Source organism: Puma concolor, unplaced genomic scaffold, assembly GCF_028749965.1.
Source record: "Puma concolor isolate L17-30 unplaced genomic scaffold, mPumCon1.1.hap2 unalloc_scaffold_78, whole genome shotgun sequence".
Taxonomy (NCBI): domain Eukaryota; kingdom Metazoa; phylum Chordata; class Mammalia; order Carnivora; family Felidae; genus Puma; species Puma concolor.
In genome coordinates this window covers 25379-47719 of record NW_028240289.1, presented here as the reverse complement: position 1 = coordinate 47719, position 22341 = coordinate 25379, and the positions used below count along the sequence as shown (strand labels likewise).

Genomic DNA, 22341 nt, shown 5'->3' with positions numbered 1-22341 from the left:
ATATATATATATACACACACACACACACACACACACACATACACATACATATATATAATGGAATATATATATATATAATGGAATATATATATAATGGAATATATATATAATGGAAATTATATATATAATGGAATATATATATAATGGAAATTATATATATAATGGAATATATATATAATGGAATATATATGTAATGGAATATTATTCGGCCATAAAAAGAATGAAATCTTGCCATTTGCAACAACATGGATGGAGCTAGAGACTATAATGCTAAGTGAAATAAGTCAATCAGAGAAAGACAAATATCAAAGGATTTCACTCATATGTGGAATTTAAGAAATAAACAAACAAAGAGAAAAAAAAAGAGTGAGAGAAACTAAGGAACAGACTCTGAAGTACAGAGAACACACCGATGGTTACCAGGAGGCAGATGGGTGGGTGGGTTGGGGGATGAGTGAAGTAGGTAATGGGGACTGAAGAGTACACTTAGCTGATGAGCACTGAGTAATGTATAGAGCTGTTGAATAATGTATAGCTGTCACTAGAATGTATACCTGAAACTAATATAACACCTTATGATACATATACTTGAATTTAAAAAACAAAAATTTTTTTAAAAATTCAGTATGTAGAACACAGACATCCAAGCAAATAGGCAACAGACATGAAAGGAGCTTTATAGGGGCGCCTGGGTGGCGCAGTCGGTTAAGCGTCCGACTTCAGCCAGGTCACGATCTCGCGCTCCGTGAGTTTGAGCCCCGCGTCGGGCTCTGGGCTGATGGCTCAGAGCCTGGAGCCTGTTTCCAATTCTGTGTCTCCCTCTCTCTCTGCCCCTCCCCCGTTCATGCTCTGTCTCTCTCTGTCCCCAGAATAAATAAACGTCGAAAAAAATATTAAAAAAAAAAAAAAAAAAAAAGAAAGGAGCTTTATAGCAGAGGTATCCAAATAACCAGTAAACATGAATGCTCAACATCATTAATCATTAGGGAAATCCAAAAATAACAGTGGGATACCACAGCATGCTCACCAGAATGGCTACAATGGAGAAGAGAGATAATACCAAGTATTAGCAAGGATGTAAAGCAATTGTTGATGTGTCAAATGGTACAACTGCTTTAGAAAATGGATTGACAATATCTACTCAAGTACACACAATCCCATCTTACAACAAAGAAATTTCATTTCTAGGTGGATGGCCTAGAATTGTGCACATATGTTCACCAAAAGGCATATACAAGAATATTCATAGCAATATGTTCTTCATAACTGCTCCACACTAGAAATGTCCTGTGATGGTAGACTGGATACATATCTTGTGGTATACTGACCCAGTGGAATATCGCACGGCAATTCAGGTACAACGAGCTAGTCAGAAATCATTTTACCTACTACCGCACATTCTCTAAAGATCTCCTTGACTATAATTTGACTGTACAATATGCAGCAATGAAAACTAACAAACTGCCGCTACATGCAACAATGTGGACAAATCTCAGAGAATAAGATGTAATACAATGTTACATGAAAGAAGTCAGACATCATGGAACACAGATCAGATGACTGCATTTATACAAATTTCAAAAGCGGGTGAAACTAATCTGTGGTCCTAGAATACAGGCTGCAGTTACCTCCAGAGAGTCCAGAGGACATGACTGTGAAGTGGTATAGTGGCTCTTCTGTATTATTGATAATGTATTCCTTCATCCAGGTGATAGATAAAGATGTATGTTCACTTGGTAATAATTCTTAAGCTGGACACATTACACAATGTAGTAATTACGTGTTTCATACTTCAGTAAAATCTTTATCACAGGAAAAAATATAATTTAGTGTAGACTTGGGATCTCATATTTATAGTAATTTCTCACTGACCTGTAATAACTTGTACTGAATCTATCAATGTTTTTAGATCAGTCTTCCCTTTAGCTAAAAAATAAGACATAATGGAGATACAAAGCAGGTTCTTTAAAAAATTATAAAATAAGAAACCAGAAATAAGCTACATTTCATTATTCCACATCACCATTTGGGCTCACTTGAATTGCTTAATTCTTAGTTTTATGACATTGATTCTATTTTACTTTTTTAAATTTTTTTAATGTTTTAATTTATTTTTCTTTGAGACAGAGAGAGACAGAGTAGGAGCAGGGGAGGGGCAAAGAGAGAGGGAGACACAGAATCCAAAGCAGGCTCCAGGTTCTGAGCTGTCAGCACAGAGCCTGACGCAGGGCTCGAACTCACAGACTGTGAGATCACGACCTGAGCTGAAGTCGGACGCTTAACCGACTGAGCCACCCAGGTGCCCCAAGACATTGATTCTATTTTAGTAAGCTGGCCTTTGACCCTTGAACCATAAAGTCTGGCCCATGGAAAAATATGCTTTTACTCAGCTCTTTTAGTCCTTATAAACAGGATAGAAAATACCATCCATGCAAGTTAATTCTCTAAAGGCCCTCAATTCTGGTAATGCTATGACTCTTAAGTATGAGTCTCTAGTGAAGAAAAGTCTATTTTCATCTCTGGTTCATTGCTAATATACTCTGATTCTCCCTGTTGCTCAGAATTGCTGCAAATGATTACAATGTACTAGAAGTAAGTATTAGTGGCCTGACCAAAGGCAGTTTTTGTTTTCCTTAGGAATCATTCACTTTTTCGCTCATTTACTCTATCATCTCTCACTCAACATTTATAGGGTGCTTACTTATAGGCCAGACACTCTGCTACGTACTAGATACAGAATAACCTTTTCTATTCTAAGGTCACATTAAAGTGACAAGACAGGCAAATAAACATACATTTACACAATGTGGCAATTATAATGAAAAATGTATGCAGTTATTGTGGAAACACAGAGAAGAGACATCTAATGGAGCCTGGGTATTTAAAGAACTTACTAGAAAAAGTGCCCTCAACTCTAATAAGCAATGGTGAGGAGTAGGTCAAACAAAGGGGAAGGGGAAACCCTCTGAATAGCGGGGAAAGTATAAACAAAACAAAGATGCGACAAAAAGCATGATATATGTATGCTTGGAATAAAAGTTCAATGTTAGTGAGGGTAAAATACTAGATTGAACAGATAAGGCCAACCCAGATAATGAAAGAGCTTGTTTGCCATAAAAAGGACTTGAGACAATCCCAAGTACCTAACTGAAAGCCATTAAAGGATTTTAAATTGGTGCAGAATGTCATCAGATTTGCATCTTATATGGATCACTCTAACATCTAATATTTTGTGGAAGCCGTTGTAGTAGCTGAAGTCAGGAATGAAAGGACCTAAAATAGGGCAGTGGTAGCAGGGAGTGAGAGAAGCTGATGCATTTACCTATGGGATTTTTTCCAATGGTTTATTATGAAAATTTGTAAACATATAGCAAAGTTGAAGGAACTGTGCAATAAACACCCATATGCCCACCATCTGATTCTACTATTTAACATTTTACTATACTTGGCTTGTCACATATCCATCCATCTACCCATCTGAGTGCAGTAATTTTTAAATTTAGGTTTATATAAAGGTAAAACTTACAAAATTAGGTGACAGATAATCCAGATAGTGGTTGACAGGAATTGGGGGAATCAAAAATGAATTCCATATATCTAGCTTAGGTGAATAGATGGATAGGGAGAGCACAAATGAGATTGAGAATACAGGACTAGGAGACTGGACAGGAAAATACTGAATTCAGTTCTAAATTCTAAATTCAGTTCAGTTGGGAAAAAGAAGCATCCCATGGAATATCCAAGTAGAAATGTCTAGCAGGCATTTGGATACACCAGTCTGAAGCTGTATAGAAACACAGATTTACAGTCATAAGCATGTAGATGATAGGTTGAACAAAAGACAGTGATGAGATTACCCAGGTAGAGTATGCAAAATGAAAATCAAAAAATGAGAAGATCCAGGTTAGGAGGAAAAAAACACAGAAGCCAAAGGAGAATAATTTCAAGAAGGTGAGGATTATCACCAATACAAAAGACCGTAGAAAGCTCCAATGAAAAGTGAATAATGTCTAATGCAACTAGCAAATGGCAGGTTACTGGTGCCCGGAGAGAACTTTCAGTGGTATTATGGGGCTGTGTCCGAAGAGAGGGATGATGGGGAATGTGGGAAGGGTACACAGTGGGCTTGCATTTATTTCCTTTCCCATCGTTTAACTGTGCTTCCTCAACATTCCCAGATGTGAAAGATGGTCTTGGAATCAGTCTAGTCAAGTGCTTTGTGTTCTATATACATTCAGAAAATGGAAGACAGGATTAGTTCTTGTTCTAGAACTACATTTTTCCCTACATTTTACATCACAAAATTAATCTGGTTTCAGAATAACGCTTACATAGACCCTCGAGACCAAATTTTCCTGAAAGACTTTTTATATCTAAAATGAGTCACCATAAAGTGGAAGTTTTCTTTTCATCTCTCCAGAATCTTCTTTGGCGAGTTCAAAGCCCATGTTCCCTAGTATCTCGTCCAGGTCTCTGACAGCTACTGTCTCTCCTCAGGGAAAGAGAAAAAAATATGAAAATTCCTACTAATGCTGAAATGTTCCATATATTTTACCCATTCATTATAGACTTGGCAGAAATATGCAAGATCCATGGAACATGTTTCAGTTTACGGCAGGGCTTCAATACGGTTAGAATTAAGCTCACTTCTCTTAAACCTTTTTGGAAAAATAACCATATACACCATAAACTTCTAAAGGAACAGAATTAGTTTCCAGTGTATAATTTTTATGATAGAAACAGGCAGGGGGCGCCTGGGTGGCTCCGTCAGTTAAGTGTCCGACTTCAGCTCAGGTCATGATCTCACAGTTCCTGGGTTCAAGACCCACATCTAGTTCTGTGCTGACGGCTCAGAGCCTGGAGCCTGCTTCAGATTCTGTCTGTCTGTCTGTATGTCTCTCTCTCTCTCTCTCTCTCTCTCTCTCTGCCTCTCCCCCACTCATGCTCTGTCTCTGTCTCTCAAAAGAAAATAAATGTTAAACATTTTTAAGAAAAATAAATGGGCAGTTCCAGTGAAACGAGAACATCACCATGGTTGGAGTAAGAACACAAGGGTTGAATATTGTTCTCTACTATTTATTATCTACTGGAACTTAGGTAAATAACCTAACTTTGAGTCCTAGTTTTCTGTTGTATGAAACAAAGATGAGACTATCTTGCAGAGCTTCTGTGAAGATAAAATAACACTTATGAAAAGATCTAGAATTCTGTCAGGTATGTAGCAGACGTTTGATACGTTTTGTTTTAAATTTTTTTTTACATTTATTTATTTTTTAGAGACAGAGCGAGACAGAGCGAGACAGAGCAAAGCGGGGGAGGGGCAGAGAGCGAAGGAGACACAGAATCTGAAGCAGGCAAGCATTCAGCACAGAGCCCAACGTGGGGCTCGAACCCACGAACAGGGAGATCATGACCTGAGCTGAAGTCGGTCACCTAACCAACTGAGCCACCCAGGCGCCCCGCGTGATACATTTTAATAACTACATCTAAGCCAAAGTAGCATTGGCTTCCTTTTTTTTTTTTTTTTTTTTTAGCTCTAACTAGATTCATTGCCTGTGCTAACCAAAATCACAGAATAATTACATTCTTATTCTGCATTTCACAATTAACCTGCAGTAATAAATTCTGTCTCTTGTCTTGGAAAATTTGTTAAAATTCATATCAATAAGATCAATATAAAAGCCCCAAAGAAAACAACCTGCCAAGATAAAATAATTTCAATTATATTGAATCCATATGTTGGAGAGTATCAGGATTCTTTATCACACGATTAGGAAGTAAGACAATAAGTGATCCATTGCGAGTGGTTTGTTGATTCATCATCAATCTCACCTTGGAAAGGTAAGATTTCACAATGATACAGCTTCCTGTTAGCTAAAGACAAGGCAAAATTCAAATCACAGAGAAAGAGAAGTAGAATTCATAAAACTGCTTAAGTTTCATAAAGAAGCACTTTTCTCATTTGGCTTATACATCTGGAATACCTATCTCCATAATAATATAAAAGTTAGGTCAAAATCTTTTCCCCTTGAAGCAGCTGTGAGTGACATCCTGCCATGTTGAAACATGTGGAACAGGTATGACATTGTAAATTGTACTCATGTATTTTTCTTCTTCATATTCCTTTTCTTCCATAAAATTTTTCCTATTCAGCCATAGAATTTATATAACTCAGAGGAAAGAGGGTTTTTTTTTAATTTTCAAAAGCTACTTTTTATAAAGCAAACCTGAAAATCTAACATTTCGTTTTACTGTGAACCAGAGGGTTGAAAGGGAAAAAAAAAAATGACACAAGGAAGCTCCCTTTCCCCCTTCTTCCCATATCCTATTTGGTAAGAAGAGGAGGGGAAAAGTCTGTTAACTACCTGAAGGGAGTGGGTGAGGGGAGGAGAAACAGGTGATGGCGGAGAAACAGTTTCACATCTGAAAGTGGTATCACACTGTATGTTAACTAACTGGAATTTAAACAAAAACTTAAAAAATAGAGTTAACCTAGCTTCTTCCGGTTTAATATAAAAAGTTCCTTTTTGGGGGCGCCTGGGTGGCGCAGTCGGTTAAGCGTCCGACTTCAGCCAGGTCACGATCTCGCGGTCCGTGAGTTCGAGCCCCGCGTCGGGCTCTGGGCTGGTGGCTCGGAGCCTGGAGCCTGTTTCCGATTCTGTGTCTCCCTCTCTCTCTGCCCCTCCCCCGTTCATGCTCTGTCTCTCTCTGTCCCAAAAATAAATAAAAAACGTTGAAAAAAAAAAAAAAATTAAAAAAAAAAAAAAAGTTCCTTTTTGGTTGACCTAGTTTATTTTGGGAAATTCTCAGTTTTTCAAATCTTTCCGCACGTCCGCTCTGAGAGGCCTCCTCGTAGTATCAGGGAAAGCTTGGGGGTCCTGCTGCCCGTAAAGGAGGGCGGCCAGACCTTGGGTTGCCCTCTGGATTCTCGATAGCTTCTTCAACAAAATCCACATTTCATGAGCCCTGACAGCCCATTTCATGAGTCCTGACATCTCCTGCTGAAGTTGATGGCCTGAGAAACTTGTGGTCTGTGTCGTTGTGGTCTGTGTCGTTGTTGTTTTGTTTTTTAGCAAAGTCAAGGTTCTTTGGTCCTTCCTTCACTAACTTGGTTGGCTAAGCCCTAGCATTCACTGGTGATGAGGTCCTCTGTGTCTCAGTCAAGTATTCTATTAGTCCCGAGACCATACTGCCTACTCCATAGCCTCTGGAGGGATCACCTCTCCCTTTGACTTGGTGTCCCATGGCAGACCCACTGACCTCCATCTCTGAGAAACCTTCTACATTGCTTACTGGGAGTACGTGGGAAAACTGGATATCCTTCATACCACACAAAGCCAAAGGGGGCAAAGCGGCGGCCTGTTTCCAGCCCTCCCTCTGCCTAAGAACACCATACCACAATATCTATTCTGGTGAAAATGGCATCTTGTCTGGACACCCAATGAGGTGGTGACATCCCAGAGTTCCAAATAGGAAGCACGACAAAAGGTCTCCTTGGTTTTTTCTATACCCTCACTCCCATCCCATCAACACATCTAGAGTTTTTCTTCTATCTTACCTCCTATCAAGGTTTGATTAGAAAGAGGGGTTGAGGGTAGAGATGACGGGGATGTGCAGCAGGCAGCAAGAACACTTAAACCTTTTTTTGAGAGAGAGAGAGAGAGAGAGATCTTTATCTCTATTTCTCCCCCCAGTTGCACTTTCTTAAACCATAGATTCATAAATACAGAGAACAAACTGTTGGTTGCCAGAGGAAAGGGGAGTTGGGGGGGGGGATGCATGAAATAGGTAAACAGAGTCACAAAGATGAAAAGTACAGCATAGGGAATATAGTCAGTAATATAATAACGTTGTATGATGACAGATGGTAACGACATTTACCATGGTGAGCAGTTAAATAGATAATTATTGAACCGCTACATTGCACACCTGAAACTAGTATAACGTTGTATGTCAACTACACTTCAATAATTTAAAAAATAGTGCTAAGAATACTGTTGCAAAAATATGTTTTAAAAGCATTACTATCTCAGGTGCGCCTGGGTGGCTCAGTTGGTTAAGTGTCTGACTTCAGCTAAGGTCATGATCTCATGGTTCATGGGTTCAAGCCCTGCATCGGGCTCTGTGCTAACAGCTCAGAGCTTGGAGCCTGCTTCTGATTCTGTGTCTCCCCATCTCTCTGCCCCTCCCCCCCTCGCAAATCAATAAAACATTTAAAGAAGTTTAAAGCATTGCTCTCTCAGTTTTATATCAACTTCTTACCTGTAACGGTTTCAGCTTTATTCATTAGTTTATTAGGTTCAACTGTTCCATCAGCTGTAAAATGAGGTACAAATTACAGAGATCATAATGAGATTCAAACACATGAAATTCTTTTTTTTTTTTTTAATTTTTTTTTTTCCAACGTTTATTTATTTTTGGGACAGAGAGAGACAGAGCATGAACGGGGGAGGGGCAGAGAGAGAGGGAGACACAGAATCGGAAACAGGCTCCAGGCTCTGAGCCATCAGCCCAGAGCCCGACGCGGGGCTCGAACTCCCGGACCGCGAGATCGTGACCTGGCTGAAGTCGGACGCTTAACCGACTGCGCCACCCAGGCGCCCCTCAAACACATGAAATTCTTAACTGTGAAACAGAGCATAAGAAATCAACAATTTCCCATGATTTTTACTACAACTGTACTTCTCTCCCCCCGCTCCGCCCGTGCCTTCATATTCTTTTCTGTGCTCCACCCCACCAGGTACATAACCCTACACACCAGTATTGCCATTCAAAATGCTTTTATTACCTGCCCTGGTCTATAAAGTCCACGTTAGGACTACCTCACCTCTATTCCCACTTCTCTGCAAACTAGGGGGTCTGGGACATGAGCAGTCATCTCATGTAAAAATAATTCCATTTTTACAGACTGATTCATTTAGTCCTGTTTCCTTCACATCCAGTTCCCTGTCGATGTCAGTTAGGCCCTTCCACTTTCATGCTCCCCTTGCCTGTGGAACCCTGTCTGGTCCTAGCTGTGGTTCCCATTGCTCGCTCATCGCCCTCCTTGGTCAACCTTGTGACCGTCTCAGGTATGATCATATCACCAAAAGGGGGGAGGCAAGATAAGGGCTTTTTATCACATTTTGATTTTTTTTAACATTTATTCATTTTTGAGAGACAGAGAGACAGCGCGTGAGAGGGGGAGGGGCAGAGAGAGAGGGAGACACAGAATCCAAAGTAGGCTCCAGGCTCTGAGCTGTCAGCACAGAGCCCGAAGCGGGGATCAAACTCACCGACCGCCAGGTCAGGAACTGAGCTGAAGTCGGACACTAAACCGGCTGAGCCACGCAGGTGCTCCTCACATTTTGTAATCATATAAAAATAGTAGATAAATTGCTTAATGGTTAGGTTGTTCCACAACTTTCAACATTTTGATATTTTTTCATCAGATTTGCAAGTTAAAGGATTTGTCAGTGTTTCTTTAAATGACAGTAATGCACGTTACCCTATGCATAAAATGTTCTTAGATTTATAAAGTTGAAACTCCTGCCTTTTAATATTGTAAAAAACAAACAAACTTGTATCTTGTAAATTTTTTCCTGCATTGAGCTATTTAATAGCAGTGTAATACAGCTGTATTTATTCTATAGAAATCCTTTTCTTCGGAAGCTGATTCTTTATCATGTCTTGATTCTGTTTTCAAAGTGCAGAATAGCATTTTAAAAGGAGAAAGGAGGAAAAATTGAAAAAAAAAAGTTTAAAGAGCAGAATGTTGTGTGCCAGGCCTTTCGTGGTGGATTGGACTGGGTATACATGGTAACGGTGGCAGTTTAGGATGCTACCCCGCTCCTAAAGTCCGAGCCCTTCGTCGGGCTCGGTGCTGATGGCTCAGAGCCTGGAGCCTGCTTTGGATTCTGTGTCTCCCTCTCTTTCTGTTCCTTCCCCGCTCATGCTCTGTCTCTCTCTCTCTCTCTCTCTCAAAAATAGAAAACATTAAAAAATTTTTTTTAAATAATAAAAAGAATATTGTGGGATCTTAATGATGCTTTTTGAATCAGTGATACAGAGGAAAGGTTGCCAAAGTATTCCTAGAAACGTAAGTTTGGATCTAAAGTACTAACATAACATAGCAAATACATTTCCATCTTTCTTCCACACCTCCCAAATGGAACTTTTGGAAACCGTAACATTTATTCTCAAGGAGGAGAGCCTAAAGCATAACACTTAAGGTAACTTTTTTTTTATTTTTATCATTTTCTATGGTTCTTTCTATAAGAATTTTATATCTAAGAAGTTTACATTAATAAAAAGACTTCTCACAACATAGAACCATGTGAACCATGTCTATGTCTATGTCCCCTTCCACTGACAGGTGCTTCAGAATCTTACAAAACTCTTTACCTGACATCTCCATCTTCATGTTTCCTAGAAAAGTGTCTAAGTTGCTGTCATCAACCTTACTTCCTAGGAGAAAAATAGAAGCGGTAAAAGCTATGAGAATGGGAAATGCTAATAATTTTCAATTTCAGAAAAATACTTCCTATTATCTTCACATCGCTATATTCCATTTCAGTGTGAAAAGAAGAGTCTTTTGACATGTATTCAGATGCACACTTTCAGTTATTCTATCAGAAATAGAAACATGTTCTTTTGATCATTTTAAAGAGAATATGGCTATAAGCACAGGAACATTTAACCCAGTACAGCCCATATGATATTAGACAAGAAGTGTTACTGGCTGATGTTGAGGGAACAGTTAGGAGCCAGTATGTAAAATGTGGTAGGGGCACCTGGGTGGCTCAGTCGGCTGAGCGTCCGACTTCGGCTCAGGCCATGATCTCACGGTCTGTTAGTTCGAGCCCTGTGTCGGGCTCTGTGCTCACAGCTCAGAGCCTGGAGCCCGCTTCGGATTCTGTGTCTCCCTGTCTCTCTGACCCTCCCCCGTTCATGCTCTGTCTCTCTCTGTCTCAAAAAAATAAATAAACATTAAAAAAATGTGGTAAATAAAGAGTCATGTAGCCATAGAATGAGGAATCAATTTTCAGCTTGTACTCAGAGGAAAAAGTGATTTCTCTTCCAATATGATACATTCGGTATTCTCTGCCAGCCAATTCATCAGGAAGATATAACAATCATAAATGCAGATGAGCCAAATTAGAGAGTCTAGAAAGTATATAACAGAACTGACAAAATTTCATGGAGAAATAGAAAATACAACAATCATAATGAGAAATGTGAGCATCAAAAACACATGAGAAAAAGGTAGTAAATAACAAACAAGGCCAACATGGTTAATAGTGCTTAAATATTAAGTTTAGATCTGAAACTTTTTGGAAGCTAAGGCATAAAAGGGAACTCAGGTTATTACCTACACAAAGAAGCACACTGGTCTTTGGAAGAGAGAATTTTTTTTTCTGATATTAAATTTCAAGGAGTGCCTGGGTGTCTCAGTCAGTTAAGCATCCAGCTCTTGATTTCAGCTCAGATCAGGATCTCATGGTCAATTGTGGGATGGAGAGCCACATCAGGCTTCACGATGGAGCCTACTTAAGATTCTTTCTCCCTCTCCCTCAGCCCCTCCCCTGCTGGTGAGCACACGTGCCCTGTCTCTCTCTAAAAAATCAATCAATCAATCAATCAATCAATCATCTAAAGTTCAAGACACTTTTCATCACTAAATAATCTAATGGGCAACATCTTCTGAAGATATAGTGACACTCTTGATATGGCTATTTTTAACACCAGTTCCCAAAAGCAGTTGATATATACTATCAGGAAGTTGTCTCAAAAAAGGCATTTCTAGGGACGCCTGGGTGGCTCAATCAATTAAGCATCCGACTCTTGATCTCAGCTCAGGTATGGATCCCAGGCATTTCTACAAAACATCTCTCCATAAATATTTTTTTGCTTATCAAAGCTACATATATGTGCTTATCCAAAAGTAGGTGGAAATGGTCAAAGAAGTAAACCTTGAATTTCTGCAACCATAGAGGGCACTTAAAAATGGACAATATGAAGTGGTTTGAATGTGTGTATAATTTTGGCTTGGTGTCAGAGATATTCTTCTCACTTAAATGTGCAAAATGTAAATCATTCCTTCCTTTTCAGCACCATCTGGCAAGAAAGGGCAGCTTATCAGAGAATTCAGAGGCTTAAGGTTACAGAAATACTATGCAAACCAAAAGAAGAAAAGGGTCCTTAACATTGTAATTGACAAACATTGTGCTAAAATTAAACTTTGAATTAGTGTATAAAGAGAAACTAGGGGCAAAAACATGGAGCTCATACAAAGAAATAACCGAAGAAAACAATGTTGAAATAACAAAAGAAAAAAAACAAACCTGAAGAAAAATTCTCCTAACAGTAACAAAGATTTTCACTCATTTCTTAAAGAAGAATTATTGTAAATCAATATCAGGAACCCACTATTTATCATACTCATATGTCTCACACAATTACACTTGAGTTAAAGTAGAGTAACTTGCAAACAGTGTAATTCTAAGTGCTGGTTTAGTCATTTTAATTAATGTGATTTTTTTTCTTCACAAGGTCCTTAGTGGAAAGATAACTGCAGTCAAGACTCTGGTCTCAGACTAGGCAGAAGAGGTAACTAGAACTCTCTAAAGGGCATGTTCTCATGTGCTACATACACATTTGACATGTGTGGAGTAAAGATACTAGAAAATTATGCCAGTGGTAAATCAGTTTAAGACCATCTCAAAATCTAGCTAGGGTTTTCCCAAGAGATCTATAACCTACATATCATTAGCTATCTCCATTCAACTGAAAATTCTTACTTTCAGGTAGAAATGAAAATCCTGAACTGACTAAATTGCCAATGAACCCTTCTAAATTCACTTTCCCATCTTCTGAAAGAAAACATGCATGTCAGAGAACAAGGAATATGAACAGAGATTGGCAACTGTAATTGCTATACTGAAAAACGTTTGATATTTTGTAGATTCCATCAAAAAGACAGACTCATGCGTATCATTCAGACACATACCCTCCTACCGTATAGATCCTCCTCTGTATGATGCTACTTAAAATAAGTAGAACCCAAGTGGGTAGTTGGTAGAAAAGAGCTCGGATAATCCATGAAGTGGATAAACGCTTTAAGGATTCTTGAAAAGTTCAAACACATGCATGTCAGCTAAGATAAAGGATACCTAGAAATGTTAAATACTCACCCGTGATAGCCACATTCTTCCGGGATCTTTGAATCGCATCTTGGGGTAATGGAACTCCTATATTTTTCATCATGGAGTCTAGATCATCAGGAGTGACCTCATTTTTCCTAATGGCGGCCAAAGTTTTCAAGGGGCCTTCTTTTTCTATATTCAAAAAAATATGCAATACATGAAGTTAAAAAATATGCAATATTCAGTGGGTCCTGAGTGACAATAATTACTACTAGTAGTACTACTACTGCTACTTCTACCACTTATTAAGTATTCAGCTTAGTGCTTGCTAAGCACTATGCTGAGTGCTTTATACACACCATCCCATTTTATCGTTTAAAAAAATTTTTAGAATGTTTATTTACTTTTGAGAGAGACAGAGACAGGGTGGGAGTGGGGGAGGGGCTGAGAGAGAAGGAGACGCAGAATCTAAAGCAGGCTCCAGGCCCTGAGCTGTCAGCACAGAGCCCTAGGCGGGGCTTGAACCCACAGACCGCGAGATCATGACCTGAGCTGAAGTCGGATGCTTAACTGACTGAGCCACCCAGGCACCCCTCCACCATCCCATTTTAATACAAAGATTCTGTGAGGTTGTTACCAATATTTCCCTTATTTAACAGATAAGGAAACCTAGCCTTAGAGAGGCTAGTCTGTCTAAGCATACACAGTTATTAAATGTAAAGCCAAGTGTGAAGTGCAGGCTATCTGATTTCATAGAATGTTTAGGCGCTAGGCTAAACAGGGCATTGTAAATATTTAATTTGAGATTGAGGAATGATTACATATAAAGGAATCTCAGGACATCCGCTTATACTCATCTCTGGCATATCAGAGGCTGGGAATTCCATTAAAGCTAGGATAACTAAGCATAAAAGTAATTCTAGCAATTCTCTTGCCAAAAATTAGATAACCAGCCATAGTTTGATGTGACTATTCTTAATTTTTTTCATTCAGTGGATACTTGGATATATCCAACACATACATACAAAAAGTCCCCCAAATAATGGAAGGATTAGTTAGCACTGCTATCAATACCAAAAAAAGGTAACATTCATTTCTGAAAGTATCATGGTTCAATTGTTCAAGTAAGAAAACACATTTTAAACGTATTATGATAAACACTATCACATCATAAACATTAATCCTGTAAGAGATTTGCTTATAAACCACATACCTAGGAGAGTTTTATAGATCCCATTCAGAAAACCAGAGATTAAGGACAAAATATTTTGTCAGTTGAAAAAACATACCATTTGGGTCACATCCTAAACACCTACACTCTAGGGAATAATTTCATTTTTGTAGCTACCTAAATTAGGCCTTCTGAATTTTGTTCAGTTTCAATCTTGGGAATTAAAATTTAGAGGAAATTAAGCCATTTCAATTAATCTCAAGAACAAAGGCTCCAAGGAGACCCAGAAGTTCCACAGATATCACAGATATCTCACAGTTGGAGATGTCAATTAAATGAACACATTAAAACCAGATTACATTCAATGCCTCATGGCTAAGGCAGTGGAATAATGAGATGAATACCTCTTACAAAATATGGAGGAAGCTTGTATGTTTCAACATATTCCTACATGTTTCAATAGTTAATCTTCTCATGATAAAATCCCATTTTTATGAACATATAATAGGATAAAAAAAGAAAAGGTAACATTGATTTTTTTTTTTTTTTTTTAGTATAGCTGACACACAATGTTACATTAGTTCCAGGTATACAACTTAGTAATTTGACAAGTTTATACGTTATGCTCTGTTCACCACAAGTGTGAACCATCTGTCCCATTACATCACTATTACAATATCACTGACTGTATTCTTTATGCTGTGCCTTTTATTCCTGTGACTTATTCATTTCATAACTGGAGGCCTGTATCTCCCTCTCACCTTCACCCTTTTTGTCCAACCCTCAAGACCCTCCCTTCTGGCAACCATGAAGTTGTTCTCTGTATTTATAGGTCTGATTCTGCTATTTGCTTATTTATTTATTTGTTGTTTTGTTTGGCTTTATTTATTTATTTATTTATTTATAATTCTTCTTTGTATTTTTAAGTGAACTCTACACCCAATTTGGGTCTTTTTTTTTTTTTTTTTTTAACATTTATTTATTTTTGAGACAGAGAGAGAGCATGAACAGGGGAGGGTCAGAGAAAGAGGGAGACACAGAATCTGAAACAGGCTCCAGGCTCTGAGCGGTCAGCACAGAGCCCAACGCGGGGCTCGAACCCACGGACTGTGAGATCGTGACCTGAGCCGAAGTCGGACGCTTAACCCACTGAGCCACCCAGGCGCCCCCCCCCCAATTTCAGTCTTGAACTTAAAAGCTTGAGATCAAGAGTCACATGCTCTACCAACTAAGCCAGCTAGGTGACCCTGTTTGGCTTTTTTTAGATTCCACTTATAATTTGAATCATATGGCATTCATCTTTCTCTGTCTGATTTATTCCACTTAGCGTAATACCCTCTAGGTCCATCTATGTTGTCTGCAATGGCATGATCTCATCCTTTTTATGGTTTCCTTATTCATTCAGCTATTAACACTTAGTTAATCCCTTTTGAGTGATGGAAAAATACTATAAGTTCATAAAATTTAAGTCAAGAAAAGGTCAGGACTAGGATCCCTTCCTGATTCATCATCCAAAGTACATTTGTTACATACATGATGTGCTTCAGCATTAGAAAACTGCACAAATGCATATAATCAAAGCTAAAGGATTCCACTCAAAATTTTTATTGTTAAAAAATTCTCACTTACTTTGAACTTTTGTAAGATATGGCATTTTCATTAACTGAGTCAGGAAATCTTTTAAGTTCACTTTCCCCTCGTCTGAAAATGAAACATCAAGAAATGAATGGTCTTTCACCCAAAGATACAAAGGGATGAGGTCAAAAGATATGCATGCTTACCAAATCTTCAGAACCAAGTTAGTCCTGTTTTCTAACTCTGATTCTGCTAAACACACCTCAGACTATAAAAAGGAACATGATTATGATAACTCTTGCAGTCTTTTTTCTTGTAGAGCCAATGAGTGTTTCATGAATTTTACACACATTTTAACCACTTGGGACCATTGTTTTTTGGTAAGTTTCCTCTCTGGTATGACATTCTCTGAATTTTTCAGCATTACAAGTCCTACTACCACTATCTATGTTACGAGGGAAGAAGATATTCCCTACAAGTACCATAAACCAAACCCCAACCGAAATACCTAATGGAGACTATATATATACTTATAAGCAAAGATATATTAGTAAAGGAAGTGTGCATCTTTTGTTTTTTATTAGCCATGTATTTGGAACTGAAGAAGAAGAAAAGTACCCCTTTGCTCTGCATGTAAGTTAAACCTCCCACTGGCAGGATTCCAAAAACACCACTGTAGCCCTCTGAGGACCGTGGGGAAACCAAACTGGTAAGTGTGTGTCACCACACTAAGGCTTGGCCCTGCATTTCAGGGGCTTGAGAGAGCTGCACAGCTCCTGTCCAATAAAAACGTATGATTCAAACCTCAGGAGGCAAAGCGATGGGATGAAGACAGGAAGATTATACATCCCTAGGATAATTCAATATGAGACTAATCCAAAGCAAATTCTCAGCCAAGCCTAATAGGGAAAATCTAATGTTGTTGAACTCACTGCATCTGATTCCTAATCAATCAGCTCTGTGGGTTTATGAGTGAAAGTAAACACGAGTGTGATATGGAATAAATGACTCAGAAAAGAAATACTTACTATCCAGAGAAATGGATGTAAGCATCTCCTGCAATTCTTCCTCTGGCAAATAAATCCCCAAGCCTTTCAGTATAGGTTTTATATCATCAACAACAACTTTTTCATTGGTGACTTTGTTTAACGCCTTTGCAAGTTCATTAACTTCTATCCGGAGAAAATACTTTCAGTTTAGATGCAAATTCTAAACAATTAGCTTAAACTATGATTCAAAAAACTAATATAGATACCTAGCATTTTTTAAGCATTCACCTTAAACACTCTCTTGAGGTACATACACATCTAACTCTCATTGTATACCTACAAAATAGATCACTTATAGGGCAAACTCATAGTAGAAATTAAGCCTTGATATCTGTCTCCTTCTGTCCATCTATCTTTGCCTCTCAAGTTTCTTACATCCTTTCAGTATGTGTCCAGGGATCTCTCTGCTGCCCCTAGTCACTGCCACCTCAAATCTGCCTCTTTCCCGTCCCTTTATTAAACTTAATTTGTCTTATACTGATTCTCTTGTACTTAGAGCTGAGAACCTTGGTATACACAAGTAACCGCTAATTAATCTGCTGATAGAATTGTTATTGTTTTTAATATATGAAATTTATTGTCAAATTGGTTTCCATACAACACCCAGTGCTCATCCCAAAAGATGCCATCTCTTCAATACCCATCACCCACCCTCCCCTCCCCTCCCTCCCACCCCCCATCAACCTAGAATTGTTATTTTTTTAATAATTGGAAACCAATGTTAACAGAAGAGAGAGCTTTGCTTCCCCCTCCGTGTCAGTTTCCTTCTTATTTAATAACAATACTTTAATAGTGGCCTAAGATAGGTAATACAAAAGAATGTCTTAATGATCGTAATTTCTGATGCTGTGAAAGATCCTAGAGAGCTTTTTTTTTAGAGGTTAACTATCCTTCCTAGCACTTTAAGTACTTACGTATTCTGTCTAGGAAAAACCCGTATTTATTCTCTAATAGTATATAATCAATCTGAATTTAGCACTTTGGAATATGGATTTATAACTTCTGACTGTGATGACTGTACTTCCTAGGTACAAAATGTGCTGACACTGCCTTTGTATTCAGGTAAAACTTTTCTGCCTAGAAATAGACACCTAAAAATATGATAGCTATAAGGTAGTTAGTAATTCCATTATGTATTTGGGGAAAGACAAACTCAGCCATATTATAATTTGCACTGTTATAAAGTAGGTATTTTATCATTCAGATTTTGTGCATTCCCAAATCTATCCCACATCTTTCTACTTTATTCCTCACAGACATCTAAGTCATTCTCACATGTTTTCTTTGGGCAGGCTAGTCTCCTCATCTAGAATATACATCTAAATTCTCTCCCCAGTCCAGCAACCGGTTCAAGGTCCATCTGCTCCTTTAGGCTTCCCCAGATTATCATAGTTCATTCTGATATACCATGATATATAATAATGGCATAATATCAGTATATATAAGATGTATTCTTCTCATTATACTTAAATTCTTGTAGCTCTTGTGGCTGGTGCCACATGATCTAGTATACAATCTTCTAAATGTCTTTTTTCTTTCATCTCACCATAACCTCCCTTATGAGCACAAGACCCGTGTGCTATAATACTTCTACGATCTCTACCATGCATACCAAATAGACTCACTAATTGTTACTTGATTATTGACTAATGTATTTTCTCCTCTGCTCCCTTAATGTTTCCATTCCTCTAGCCTATTGTCATGCCTACCTACTATTCTACTTCCCTCCATTCTGTATTACTGAGCTTCTCAAATGAGTAATTTAGTATTTCTTGCCCCTATTTCATCACCCAATCTCTATTTTAAGCCCCCATAGCCCTCTTGGAATGATACTACTTTACATTTGACCACTTTTTATAACTTATGGGGTACTTCTATATTACTTCTTTTGACAGCCACAAAAAAATCTTACGAAATATATAGGACATGTACTATTATCTATAGTTCAGCACATATACCTGTATTTTATATTTAGATGAAGTGATTTGTCCAAGATCATGAGGAAGAAAACATGAGACTACAGGTCAAACATTCTGATGCAGAGCACAATGCTTCTGCTATTACAAAGAACAGCAAATAACCTCTCAACCCCCTTCTTTGTCAGATCTAATAATCTTAGCCTTCACCGTCCTCTGTACAATTTGGGTAGCTGACTACCTGCCCTCACGTCTTAATTAGCCTCCTTCCTTCCAATTACAGAATGAGTACACGCCATGCCACGTGCTTAATGATTTACATTTTAACGGTGTTTGGTCTTAATACTCTTTAATATCAAGTTTCATTTCATTTAGCAATGTATTTTCAACATTTTCCCTTGTCAGCATATTATTCTAGGAGTATTATTTTTAAATGACCACATAGTATTCCACTGCATCCTATCTTTCTAAACCAAAATTCAGTGGAATCCTAATAATGAACCCTCTTAGAATTTTCTTTCAGAAGAATTGGCCCAATTTACACGAATACGTAGGAAGTGAAAAAAAAAAAAAAAAAGCCATTCATTTCACCACATCCTTTCCAACTCCTATTTTCTCCTTATTCTCTTCTTATTCTTCTGGAAGAACTGTAAGATCATGCTGTCAATCATTTCCTCCAACACCTTCCCACAAAAACATCTCTTCAGGAATTATATTACATTTATCAATTAAAGAGAAGTGACTTATGCATGATATGCGACATCTATCCATAAGATGGTAAAATCTTTCTCATTTTACCTTAAGGGGATTAGCATTAACTCAAAGATTGATAAAACAATCAAAGTAAAGAAATTGACTAAACAGATTAAGAATCTAGCCTAGAAGGTCTTGGTCATTGCTTTTTCTTCTCTATATTATCTCTGAGATTTATTTCTCCTGATTGTTATCCAGCTGTTACCTCCATGAGGCAATTACATGGCCAAATTACAGCTCCAGCTTTTCTCATGTGCCTATTTCTCTGGATAGTCTCTGAGGTACCATCATTGCTACTAACTTGAAATAAATATACTTTCAACTAGATTCATTCCTTCATTAACCTAAGTTGGAACCCATGGTTCTGTTTTCATTTGTTTCTCTCTAAACCCAGACACCACAGTTTTTTCCCCTTTTAGCATATCTCTTTCATTCATTTTTCCCTACTAGTCCATACTGAGGACCCTTTTCAGGTCCTCACCTCCCCAGGCCTGTATTATTTCCAAATGTTTCTAAATACTATTAAATACCACTCTTTCCCTCTCTCAATCCAATCTCCACACTGCAACGGGAGTGACTAGATTGATCATATCACTCTGTTGTTTAAAATCATTTCATTGGGGGCATCTGGGTGGCTCAGTCAGTTAAGCCTCTGACTTCGGTTCAGGTTATAATCTCGTAGTCCGCAAGTTCGAGCCCCACATTGGTCTCTGTACTGACAGCTCAGAGCCTGGAGCCTGTTCAGATTGTGCCTTCCTCTCTCTCTGCCCCTCCCCTGCTCACTCTCTCTCTCTCTCAAAAATAAACATTAAAAAAATAAATAAATAAATAAAAACACTTCATTGGTTTCCATTATATTTTGAACTCGATTCAAATTCCTTACCTTTATTTTCATTAAAGAATCTGAATGATCTGGTCCATGACCATCACTCGAACATCATCTTTTGCCAGTCTCTCCTTTTTTCACTAGACTTCAGCCAGAAAGGCCTTTCAGTTTCTTAAACATATGTGTTATTTCCTACCCTAGAACCATTCACAGCTTCTTCCTCTTGTCTGAAAGACGCTTCTGCCAACTCTTCCAGCAGCTGATTCCTTCTAATCCTGTAGGTTTCAGCCTAAATGTCACATGTCAGAACACACGCTTCCCTGGCCATCCTATTTAAATTAAGTCACTGCACCTTAACGCTCTACCGCCTCCTTGTACATTTCCTCCTTAACATTTAGCACAATTTGTAGTTATTTATTTGCTCAGCTGTCTTTCTTCAGTGAATTCTCTGGGGTCAGAGACCAGTATTTACCTGTCTTGGTTACCAGCATAGTGTCACTCATTTGCTGACTGAATGGATTAAATAAACGATCTTCCTGCTTCTAGTGGCTCCTTAGTCCAATCCACTGTTAAATCAATCTTTAGAGACAGCTTAGTACCTGACACTCTCTTGCCCAAAGAGTGTATTGAGACCTGTTTTGAGCAAAACATTTAACAGCTCCTCCAATGTAGACCTACCAACTATCTCTCATTCCTTATCTTTCAAATCCTACTTACACCTCTGATCTTTTCTTCCCTTTTAAATCTCTAGGTGTCAATGTTTTCTGGCTTTCCCTCTACCTATCAAGCAAGATGCTACCCTTCCTTCACAGTTCCTCCATTTTTTTCGTAGGAATCTAATCTTCACCCAAACTCTTAAAATAATATGCATCACTAATTTGCCCTTACAGAATACTAGTTATATTTTCATGTCAATGACCTATCTTTTCATCTAGATTTTAAGATTTCTCACGGCCTACTTTATGCATATTTTTGTGTTCAATACATGTGTGCTGATCACGATAATATTAATCGGTAAGTTACAGCATTGAATGAATTTTGAAACTGAACCATTAAACTACAATACAGTAAAAGAAATATCTGCACATGGAGTCCAACACTTGCTGTGGGGTCTTAGGTAAGGTACAATTTCCTCGAACTTCACTTTTCTCTTTCTTTATTGTAAGATTTCTACTTAACAGGATAGTCATAAAGAATAGTTAAAAAATAAATTATGTGAGGGGCGTCTGGGTGGCTCAGTCGGTTAAGCGTCCAACTTCGGCTCAGGTTATGATCTCATGACGATTTGTGAATTTGTGATTTCGAGCTCTGCATCAGGCTCTGTGCTGATAGCTCAGAGCCTGGAGACTGCTTTGGATTCTGTGTCCCTCTCTCTGTCCCTCCTCTGCTCATAGTCTCTGTCCCTCTCAAAATAAATAAATATTTTTAAAAAAAGAATAATTATAAAAAAATAAATTATGTGAAAGTGCTTGGTAAAACATCAAACACTATGCAAAAATATTATTTGCCAACCATTAATGATATTATTTGAAACCAAAGAAAATAAAGTATACCTTTAGAGACTATGAGATAAAACTATGTACTTTTGACCCTAAGATACTTTTAATACTGAAAATAAGAGTTAAAGAAGAGTTTTGGTAAGTTCCTAAAACATTAGGCAATTAACTCATTTTTAAAGTGAGTTAGATATTTTCAAAATTATACTCAAAAGTTAGAGCATCCATCATGGGACGCTGCAAAATGTTTCTTGGTACCACAATCGAAAAGACAAAGATTCAAGTTGGAAGGATCACTGATCCCAATAAGTTAAATATATGAATTTCCATCAGGGGTGCCTGGGTGGCACAGTCAGTTGAGCGTCTGACTTTGGTTCAGGTCACGATCTCGGGCTCTGTGCTGCCAGCTCAGAGCCTGGAGCCTGCTTCGG

General features: G+C 38.2%; 1 protein-coding gene across 1 annotated transcript in view; it reads right to left on the bottom strand.

Moving 5' to 3' along the window:
• LOC147570861 (uncharacterized) overlaps positions 1-20905 on the bottom strand; it is a 28429-nt gene extending 7524 nt beyond the window's left edge. Inside the window, exons 1-7 of the mRNA XM_086696729.1 lie at positions 20887-20905; positions 16899-17042; positions 15925-15996; positions 13173-13316; positions 10384-10446; positions 8263-8316; positions 4388-4492 (exon numbers count right to left, since the gene is read on the bottom strand). Of these exons, the coding sequence (XP_086552855.1) occupies positions 4388-4492; positions 8263-8316; positions 10384-10446; positions 13173-13316; positions 15925-15996; positions 16899-17042; positions 20887-20905 (601 nt within the window). The remainder of the gene's footprint in view (positions 1-4387; positions 4493-8262; positions 8317-10383; positions 10447-13172; positions 13317-15924; positions 15997-16898; positions 17043-20886) is intronic.
• Between the last annotated feature and the right edge of the window lie 1436 nt (positions 20906-22341).